The sequence below is a fragment of the Pelophylax lessonae genome (assembly GCF_965119305.1).
Source record: "Pelophylax lessonae genome assembly, chromosome: 3".
Classification (NCBI taxonomy): Eukaryota; Metazoa; Chordata; class Amphibia; order Anura; family Ranidae; genus Pelophylax; species Pelophylax lessonae.
Window position 1 is genome coordinate 615087587 of NC_138770.1, and position 11245 is coordinate 615098831.

Genomic DNA, 11245 nt, shown 5'->3' on the forward strand with positions numbered 1-11245 from the left:
TATATTGGATGTTTTATAGCAGAAAGTAAAAAATATATATATTTTTTTAAAAATGTCAGCATTTTTTTGTTTATAGCGCAAAAAAATAAAAACCACAGAAGTGATAAAATACCACCAAAAGAAAGCTCTATTTGTGGGGGGAAAAAAACATACATTTTAGGTACAGCGTTGCATGACTGTGCAATTTTCAGTCAAAAAAACAATTCTATATAAAAATATACATTTTTTTTTTAAATCAAATTTTCAGTTTTTGTGCAACGTGCAATTTCGGTTTCAGTACCAAAATTTCCATTTGGTGCACCTCTAGTTATAACTCTCCCATACTCCATGGGAAATGAAAAAAAAAAAAAAAAAAAAATGGATTTTTGTAAAATCTTACCGTAAAATCCTTTTCTCTCAAGCTCATTGACAGACGCAGTCCTCTTGATTAATATCAAATTGGGTTATACTGCCCTCTACAGGAGTAGGACACTAGGCAGAAGGAAAACGTTCTGGCCACACCTTAGGGGCAGTCCCAGAGGGTATATCCTCTCCCTCTCTGCTACAGGATGTTAGTTATGTCACAAAGCAGTGTCAGAGAATTTAACCCAACCCAACTCAAAAGTAGAGGGGCAGGTACTGCGTCTGTCAATGAGCTTAAGAGAAAAGGATTTTACGGTAAGATTTTACAAAAATCCATTTTTCTCTGTCGCTCATTGACAGACGCAGTCCTCTTGATTAATATCAAATTGGGACGTCCCAAAGCAGTGCCACAAATGAGGGGTGGGATAACAGAAATCAAAATCCAATCTAGAAGGCCCAACCGATGCCAACTAGAAGTTTTAAAGGCTCATCAGACAAAAGGATGAGACTCAACTGAAAATCCAACAGAAAAAAACCCTCGAGGTAGACCCAACGGTCTCCTCAAATTGCGGCCTGCAAAACCTTGCGGCCAAAAGAGGCATCCGCCGATGCCAACACATCAACTTTATAAAATTTTGTAAAGGTATGAACCGACGACCAGGTGACCGCCTTGCACACCTGGACCACTGACGCCTGATGGCGGAAGGCCCAGGAAGCACTAAGCGCCCGAGTGGAGTGCGCCTTAACAGGGAACGGAGGATTCCGACCCTTAATCGAATAAGCCTGTACCACCGTCTGTCTGATCCATTTGGAGATAGTCGCGGCAGATGCAGGCAACCCCTTTTTGGGGCCATCCGTGATCACAAAAAGTGAATCCGTCTTACGAAACGAGTCCATAGTTTTCAAGTATACCCTGATTGCCCGAACCACATCCAAGGAATGTAACGCAAACTCCCGAGGATGACTGGGCTTAGGACACAGGGAAGGTAACACAATATCTTCAGATGAAACTCTGAAACCACTTTAGGAAGGAAGGATGGATTCGGACGAAGAACCACCTTATCCCTATTAATTTACCAGATATGGGGAACGACAGGATAATGCGGCCAGTTCTGACACCCTGCGTGCAGAAGTGATAGCCACCAAGAAGGCCACCTTCTGGGATAACGTAAGCAAGGGAATCTCCCTAATATTTTCAAAGGGAGGTTTCTGAAGAACCGACAACACCAAATTAAGATCCCAGGGCGGTAAAGGCGCGTGCACTGGCGGAGCCAGGTGCCGCACCCCCTGGATGAAATTCCGCACCAAGGAATAGGTAGCCAAAGGCTTCTGAAAGAAGATTGCCAATGCTGAAACCTGACCCTTGATAGTACTCAAGGCCAGCTTCTGCTCAACCCCCTGTTGCAGAAAAGCCAAGATTCGGGTCACCGAATAGGCACGTGGAGGAAATCCAAGGGATTCACCCCACGCAATATAAGACCTCCATGTGCGATGATAGACTTTTCTGGAAGTCGCTTTCCTTGCTTTAATTAAAGTAGGAATAGCTGAAGTTAACAATCCTTTGTCCTTCAGCACCCGAGTCTCAATAGCCAGGCCGTTAAAGCCAGCGATTGTAAAGCAGGATGGAAGATTGGTCCCTGAGACCACAGATCCTCCCTGAGAGGAAGTCTCCAAGGAGCGTCCGCGACCAGCCTGCCCAAGTCGTCTTACCCGGGTCGACTAGGCCAGTCCGGAGCTACCAGGATAACTGGAATTCCCTCCACCTCTATCCTGCGAAGAAGTTTCGGCAGCAACTTGAGAGGAGGGAAGACATACAGTAGCTGATACTGTCCCCACAGGGCGACCAGCGTGTCTGCTGCGTTCGCTCGAGGATCTCGGGAGCGGGCTACAAACCTCCGCACCTTCCTGTTGAGCCGAGCTGCCAACAGATCCACCTCCGGGGTGCCCTAATGAAGGCACAGCTGGTGAAATACCTCTGGATGAAGAGGCCAAACCCCTTGATCCAGAATCTGATGGCTGAGCTAATCTGCCTGCCGATCTTCCACCCCCGGAGTGAATACCGCGGAGCGACCCGGAACAAACCGTTCCGCCCAATGAAGAAAGCTGGCCACTTCTATGGCCGCCAGGGCACTCTTGGTGCCCCCTTGGTGATTGACATAAGCCACGGCCGTGGCCTTGTCCAACTGGACCCAAACCGGGCTGCCCTGAAGCTGCTCGGTCCAGTAAATCAGACAAAGTCTCATCGCTCTCAGTTCCAATACATTTATCGGTAACCTGGATTCTATCGGAGGAAATGACTTCCCCTGGTTGAGCATCGGAGACCGAAGCCACCAAACCAGAAACTCCCTGGTCCGCTCGCTCCACCGGATCCGATTGTCCAGAGAATCGGGATTCCGATTCCATTTGAAAAGAATCTCCTTTTGGAGAATTCGGGTATGAGACTGGGCATACGGTACTGCCTCTAAGAAGGCCACCATCAGTCCCAGAATCCTTATCCGAAGGGAAGGCCAGTTGACGGACAGTAACATCCGAATCGTTCACTGACTCTTCCGGAGCGTCTCCGTAAGGAGACACACCCTTGTCAAGGATGTCTCCAAAGTTAGGCCCAGATATGTTCAGATGGACTCCATCTTGAATTCTTGTCCCCGTACAAAATGATTGAGTGCTCTTAAGTCCAGAATTGGACGCACCTTGCCCTCCTCTCTGGGTATAGTGAATAGGTTCGAATAGAACCCCTGAAAACGTTCTGCTCAAGGAACGGGAACTACCGCTCCCTGTTGCATCAAGTCCATTACTGCCCCCCGCAAAGCTCTTAAGTGATCCGGAGATAGTCGAATGTTGGAAGGGAAGAATCGCACCCGTACAAGTGATCGAAACTCGATCTTGTATCCCGACCGTATGACCTCACGAACCCCTTTGTCCGGGATTCTGGAAAGCCATGGATCCGGAACCCGGTGAAGACGTCCCCCCACCCCAGAGATGGGTGGGGGCGCACCTTCAGGCTGTATAGGTCTTATCTTCAGGTTTGGCTGAGCTGGACTTATGTTTACCCGACCAGCGCCCTTTGAAACCCCCTGAAGGGGCTTTGGAGGGCTTCGCCTTATCGCCCGCCCCAGCGGAACGAACAAACTTTTTATGAGCGGAAAAGGAAGGTCCTCGTCTGTTACGAGGTCCTTTACCCTTAGCAGTCTGTGGCAAAAAAGTGCTCTTGCCCCCAGTGAGATCCTTTATAATCTCATCCAAGGTGGCCCCAAACAAGCGATCCCCCTGAAAAGGAAGATTAGCCAAAGCTTTTTTGGAACCCTGATCCGCTGACCAGCACTTTAACCACAACACACGTCTGAGGACTACTGCTGAAACCGATGCACGCCCTAGTAAGGGAGTGGCGTCCAGGGCGGCATCACAGATGAACTGTAGCCCTTGTATAATCTGCTCTAGCAAATCTGATACTGCCGGGGGGATACTTCTCCCCTTTATGTCACGGCGTAACAATTTGGTCCATTCTGTCAATGTTTGTGAAACTAAACCAATGGCAACCACTGGCCTCAATGTTGACCCTATCAGGGAAAAAATGGAGCGGGATTCCGCTTCCACTTTTCGATCCACCGGATCCCTAAAGGACGGAGTGTCCTCCAACGGGATAACAGTGGCTTTATTTAGTCTGGAAATCGGTGAGTCCACCACTGGTGGTACCGTCCATTTTTTAAGGAGGGATTCCTCAAACGGATAGCGCCTAGCAATGAGTTTGGAAATAGCAGGGGTTCGTTTCGGACGATCCCATTCTTCTTTAATTAGATTACCAAAACATTTGGGCAAGGGAAAAACCTTCGCCATTTTGGTAGGCTTGCTGGTACCAAAGGGAATTTCAGTGTCAGCTACTTCTGCCGGTGTAACCTCAAGACTTAAGGTTTCCCGGACAGACATGACTAGTGCGTCCACCAACGCTTCTTCTTGCGCAAAGGCGGATGCAGAAACGTCCTCCTCACTGTCTGAGGAGACCGTACCCAAGACAGCAGAGGGACCTGCAGCTGCAGTGACAAGCTCAGAATCCGTATCTGAAGTGTCAGATGAAATAGGGGTAGGCGGGGGTCGCTTTCTTGCCCCCCGTCCCTGACAGGCCACCTCCACCCGGGATACCAAAGACTCCAAAACTGCTGATAATGCATCAATCATAAGTGGGGCACTGGAGGGTCCTGCGGCCACCTCAAGGGGATCAGGTGGGGATACATGTGTGGCAGGGTCCATGATTAATCCAAGACACCTGCCAGTAAACAAAAAATATTTGCAAAAGAAAAAAAAATGTTTTTTTTTCTTCTTTTTGTAATCCCCCAGCGCAACAGCGCCCCTCAGTCTTACCTGCTTTGGACCCCAGAGAGAGAGAGAGAGAGAGAGAGAGAGACCCCAAGGCTCACCACCTGATGCACAGAAGTTTCTATCAACCTGCTCTCAGCGCTGTCTCTTACAGACAGGAAGTCTTTTGGATCCTTTTCCCGGGTAAAGGAGGCGGCTCCGCCCCTTTACACGCCTTCCCATGCTACTCCTCGAGGTAGCTGGTCACTTCCAAAATGGCGGCCCCCATGCTGGAGACACGAGGCTACGCCAAGATGGCGGCCCCGCGTGACCTGCGGCCCCTGTGGAAAGATGGCAGCGGCCTGCGGGAGGATGGCGGTAGTCCAGGCACAGGCATCGGCCTGTATTGCAACCTTATGTATAAGGTAGGATGCTATCATCTTCTTACATGGCCATCCTATCAGTAATGCCAGCCACTGACTTCAGTCATGGTCCCTTTACAGTGCCCCTCATACAGTGACTTCCGATAGTCAGCTCCCAAACCAAGCCTTCTGGTTCTTATTCACTAAATCACCCTTAAGAGGAGGATCTGTGACACCTGTTATAGGATAGAGGGGGGATCCAGGATCATGAGGGTCCGATCATCCCAGGAAGGGGCCCGCGTCCACCCACAAACCCGTCAGGGGGAGAGGGGGAACATTTTACTCACCAAACCGGAACAGGCGGGCGCCAACTCCTGACAGAACCCCTCTCCACCGAGGTGGGGGGGCTGTCGACCAATACGGACGCCGTGACTCAGTTTCCAACTGGTCGCCGGCGTCCCGGCGAGACGTTAAACTCGCAGGGTCAGTCCCCGTCCAGTGGGACTATGTCGCGGCCGACCCAGCGCGGAGCTAGGGCCTCGTAGGCTGACTGGGGTGACCACTGGATCTCAACATCCAGCCCGTCGCCCAGTTTCAGCATACTTGCTTGAAGATCTCACAGGAACAACTGGAGAAAAAAGCTGCCTAAAAAAAAAAATTTTCTAAAAAAATCTTGCCAGGACCAAAGATCCCAGCAAGGAACTTAGGTCCTTACTCCTGACTAGACAGAAAAAAACTAACATCCTGTAGCAGAGAGGGAGAGGATATACCCTCTGGGACTGCCCTTAAGGTGTGGCCAGAACACTTTCCTTCTGCCTAGTGTCCTACTCCTGTAGAGGGCAGTATAACCCAACTTGATATTAAGAGGACTGCGTCTGTCAATGAGCGACAGAGAAAAAAGTTTTGCCTTTAGGCCCCTTTCAGACAGGCAGACTCCAGCAATGAATCTGCCTGCTGAGCGGGGAAACTCTCCACAGATCCCCACTGAGCAGGCTGATGGTAGGTCCGTTCCGCTACGCTTTTTTGTAGAAGTGCGTAGAAGTGTAGGTAGGAACCGCGGATCTGTGTAGAAGTGTGGCAAACGGGGGGCTAGCAGGTTTCCAGAGTGTTTTAATCTATCCCATAGATAGAGAAAATGGAGTTGAGTGTGATAGAGTTCTGCAGCATTGGTTTGTTCTTGTGTGGCCAGTCAAAGTTGCTCATGCTGAGGCAGAATTATATTTCTGTGTTTGGGAAATCTATTCTTACCATTTTCCATGATCGCTGTTGTTGCAGGGACAGAAAGTGAGGGTAAAAGCAACATTTTACAGTTGTCCTCACAACTGGGGTGTATCTTCTAATTGGGACATGTGTTGCAGTGACTTTTTTAAAGGCGATCTTCCCTCTAAGCCTATTTCCCTAAAGAGCCGCATAGGCGCCATTCAGAGAACACTTTGCAAGCTAAAGTATGCAAAGCATTTTCCAGATGGATGAGGTGGAGATGATGACATCCCCGCCCTGCCGTTCTAACACAGAACACTTTACCTTCATCAATGAAAAAGCAAAGTCATCTCTAAATGGCATCGGTGCTGAGGGCACGTTCCTGTATTCACCAAGCAGCAAGGCAGCCACTTGGTATGGACTCAGAAGCTAGCAGCTATCCCTGCATTAGAAGTGCCTACTAAACTGATTTCTAGCTTCCATGGGGGATCGGCAAGCTGTGACACTTACATACTTACATTGGTCCGAGCTGGAATAATGTAACTTTGCAAACAATCCAACAAGGACTTCATCTTAAAAGCGCATATCTTACCTTTACCACTGGCTTATGTTCAAATATTATACTCATACACCCAACACATCCAGTGATGTCCTGCCAACATCCTCTTTCCTTACATCTTTGGGATTTGGCTGAGCCTGTGTCTTGCCAGTCTTTGCAGTTGGCTCCCCGATGGCACGCAAACAAGTCTGCCCCCCGACAGCCACTGTCTATAATTCAATGTAGATATCCTAGGAGGCTGCTAAAGCAAAAGGTTCACTTTACCACCCTGCCCTAAGCTGTGTGGTCATGAAGACCTCTACCGGCATGAGAAACCGCACTCAAAACTGAAGCATTTTCAAAACATGCCAAGAGTAGGCCCTCCAAAAGACAGTCCATTACTTGTCCAGGGATTAGTAAAGAGATCCAGTCACCAGGCCAACAATCCTGTTAAATCATATGTGCATTAAACACATTGTATTCATTATTTGTTTAAACTCAGTTACCTATAAAATCCTCCCTTGTGTAGGCATCCAGAAGCACTGAGACTTCTGGTGGATGCCATTATATTATTTGTGATGTCAACAGCACCAGCAAAATCAGAGCTGTCACTCAAGTGACACTCTATAGTATTGCCCTTCACTCTTTCCCTGGCATCTATATACAGGCAGTCCCCGGGTTACAAACATCCGACTTAGAAAAGTCTCCTACTTACAAATGGGGGGAGACAACAGGAAGTGAGGAGAAATCTCCCCCCAGGAAAGGAAATTCACTCCTGGAAGAGTTATCATGGGAAAAAGGTGTCTCCACTGAAGCTTTATCACCAATCCTTGTCTCCACAACAACCCAAAATTTTCAAAACCCAGTTGTCATAGGGACAGAAAGTGATGTGATAACTTATGAACACCGGTACAGACAGCAAAACAAATGGTACAGGGGTGATAACCATTCCCTATGCTATCCAAAAAACTAAAAATTATTTTGGCTGGGGCTACACTTAAATGTACCTGTTCCGACTTAAAAATTCAACTTAAGAACAAACCTACAGACCCTATCTTGTTTGCAACCCGGGGATCACCTGTAAAAGGATATATGAAGGGAGGGGCAAAGGAGCTAGGCCAGCATAGATAGTAATTGGACACTACCAGAGGAGAAGAGGACAATGACATGTATAGAAAGAGGGGTCTGTGCTATGACATTGACTCTTCCTGGAGTAGTCACATTTTCTAGCAGGTTCAGAGGCACATTACAAGCAATGAAACAATTTATGGAAATGAAAACAAGTAAGCGTTGCCCTTGCTGCTGCCTCCCACCAGCCTTTTAAAGAGGTTCTTCACCCTGGAAAAAAAAAAAAACAATTATAAAGTAAGCAGCTACAAATCCTGTTTCTGCTGACTTTTAATAACTGGCTGTCCAGGGATCCAGAGCAGTCCTCACCCGGGCTGTTTTTTCACTAGCCTTCATGTTCCTGACGCTGCCAACTTAACCGTGGGCTGCCAGCTGTGCTGCTTGTGTGCCCACAGGGGGCGCTTGCACTGTCTGTCTATGGATGCACACAGCCTGGATTGGGCACATGGCTTGCTGACTGGGGCACCCATAGTAGGAAGGAGCTTACAGTGCCAGTGGGAAGCCAGTAGAGCAGATAAGTATGACATATTTTTTATTATATAAACAAAAAAAACACTATACAATCACTAAACTCCCGTTCACAACGATGTGGCTTTGAAATCGCGCTACTTCTGTGTGATTTCATAGCCACACATCAGTGCGATTTACGCTGCCAATTTCATTGAGGCTTGCCACTTTATACAACAGAAGTCTAGGCAACTCATAATGAACTCGGCAAAAAGTAGTGCAGGAACCTTTTTTTTTAAATGAGTCGCAGCAATTTGAATAGTTCCATTGCCAACAAAAGGGTGCGACTTGTTGTGCAATTTGGAACTCTCAAATTGCATTACAAATCACACCGATGTGAATGGGGGCTAACTATGAGGGGTAGCATTTCTGATTAGGAGATTGGCTGCCACAAGATAGGGAGACCCTCCCAGTGGCTCATAAAACGATGGGGGTCAGGCAGGTTCAGACATGAGACCGAATCCTCCGGTGCTATACTGCCTGGAAGCTGACAGCCAATCATGGGGCGTGGAGGCATTGCTCACCGACTGATGGATCTGACTGCTTCCTGGTGGGATAGGTACGGTGGATTCAGACTGGTGTCATCCCTACTCGTGATCATTATATACAGAGACTGGGATCTGTCAGTGACAGCTTGATCAGCATGTTGGGAATATGTACGAAGCATCCTATCAAAAAGAATAGTAGAGCTCAGTGTAAACACACATATATGGAAGCCTGGCGGCCACAAGCTGGGCACTTGGAATTGGTAACAGGGTCTCTTTAGGAAAAGTAAAACATAATATGTAATGGGATAACAGTTCTAGATGTACGGCTGCATGACACTTCAGGGAGATTTACTACAAGTAGTTCACACACAATGGTAGCCAATCAGCTTCTAACTACAGTTTGCTCAATTAAACTTTGACAATAAAACCTAGAAGCTGATTGGTTACTATACACAGCTGCACCATATACTGTATGCACTAGTTTTAGTAACTCTCCCTCCCCCTCTGAGTAAACATAGAAAGTTGCAAAGATTTGCCCTTGGGACTTTGAATGAGGTGCGACAGTAAACAGGGGCTCTGGGATCTACTTCCATAACACAGCCATGTGTACACCTCACATACAAACACCAGCAAGCTTCATAAAGGGAAAGCTACATGAAGACCCCCCCCCCCCCCCCCTCCGACCCAGGATTCATGTCCCCAGATCTCTCCCAACGAGACCTGCTGGTCCTGCACATAGCCCGATCCCCGGCCACCATACCTGCAACACCTTCCTCAGCAACCTCCATCCTTCCTATCATCGCACACGTGCGTCTTCCAGCACTTCCGGGAAGGGCGGGGCTAGGCTCTGATATACATCCGGTACATGTGACCGCCGCTGTCGCTCGCACGGCCATATTTGAAAAGGTAAGCTGTTTCTTTTTCTTTCCAACAGCGCCATCTTGTGGTGGCCAGGCTGCGGTCACCTCACACACTGCAAACTCTGGTCTTCGGTTCGCAGGAAAAGTTCCACATTCTGGGAATTCATTTTAAAAATGTCCCAGAAAACGTCCCTGATAGCGGGCATGGATCAGACTAAAACTGGATTCCTTGCTGATTAGCTGTAAAAGGCGTATAATGTTCTCCTGGAAAACCAGGAATTATTCCACAGTTATTATGGCTCATTGTTTGAGAAATAAATACAAAATAAATACAATATAAATGACACTATATTACCAAAAGTATTGGGACGCCTGCCTTTCGCACATGAACTTTAATGGCATCCCAGTCTTAGTCTGTAGGGTTCAATATTGAGTTGGCCGACCCTTTGCAGCTATAACAGCTTCAGCTCTTCTGGGAAGGCTGTCCACAAGGTTTAGGAGTGTGTCTATGGGAATGTTTGACCATTCTTCCAGAAGCACATTTGTGAGGTCAGGCACTGATGTTGGACGAGAAGGCCTGGCTCACAGTCTGCGCTCTAATTCATCCCAAAGGTGTTCTATTGGGTTGAGGTCAGGACTGTGCAGGCCAGTCAAGTTCCTCCACCCCAAACTCACTCATCCATGTCTTTATGGATCTTGCATTGTGCACTGGTCCAAATCATTTGGTGGAGGGGGGATTATGATGTGGGGTTGTTTTTCAGGGGTTGGGCTTGGCCTCTTAGTTCCAGTAAAGGGAACTCTTAAAGCGGTAGTATCCCCTGAGTACAAAAAAACCCCCTGCAAGACAATGGCATAATGTGCTTTTATGCATCGCACACTAACACATTATGAAATACCTTAGAACGAAGCCCCTGCACGGTCACCGGGACACCGCTAAGGGAGCTGTCATGTTCCTTCGGCGTCTCCTCTGGGTTCGGTGTCTCCGGCGCTGTGAGTGGCCAAAGCCGCAATGACATCACTCCCGCGCATGCGTGTGGGAGTTCACTTTCTGGCAAGGAGATGGCAAGGAGCTCTGAAGGTCGGTCGGACCTTCAAGGCGCATGCACCGCTGGTGTCAGAGGCTGCATGCAGGGTGAATATCTCCTAAACCGTGCAGGTTTAGGAGATATTAATTTTGCCTACAGGTAAGCCTATAATAAAAAAAGTTAAAAAGTGGACTATACTACCACTTTAACCACTTAAGCCCTGGAGGATTTGGCTGCTGAAAGACCAGGGGGTATTTTGGGATTCGGCACTGCGTGATTTTAACGGACAATTGCGCTGTCGTGCGACACTGTACCTAAACGAATTTGACGTCCTTTTTTTCCCACAAACAGAGCTTTCAATTTTGCAAAAATAACAATATTTTTCACATTTTTTTATATGAAATTCCCAAAAAAAAAAATGTAAAAATCAAAATTTTTTAAAATTTTCGGCCAATTTGTTTTATGCTACCTATGTTTGGTAAAAAAAAAATCGCAAAAAGCGTAT

At 47.6% G+C, this 11245-nt stretch overlaps 1 protein-coding gene across 1 annotated transcript in view; it reads right to left on the reverse strand.

The window, feature by feature from the left end:
* RRP15 (ribosomal RNA processing 15 homolog) overlaps positions 1-9689 on the reverse strand; it is a 45183-nt gene extending 35494 nt beyond the window's left edge. The window contains exon 1 of the mRNA XM_082252626.1: positions 9616-9689. Coding sequence (XP_082108752.1) covers positions 9616-9655 — 40 coding nt within the window. The 5' untranslated portion in view covers positions 9656-9689. The remainder of the gene's footprint in view (positions 1-9615) is intronic.
* Positions 9690-11245: the final 1556 nt, after the last annotated feature.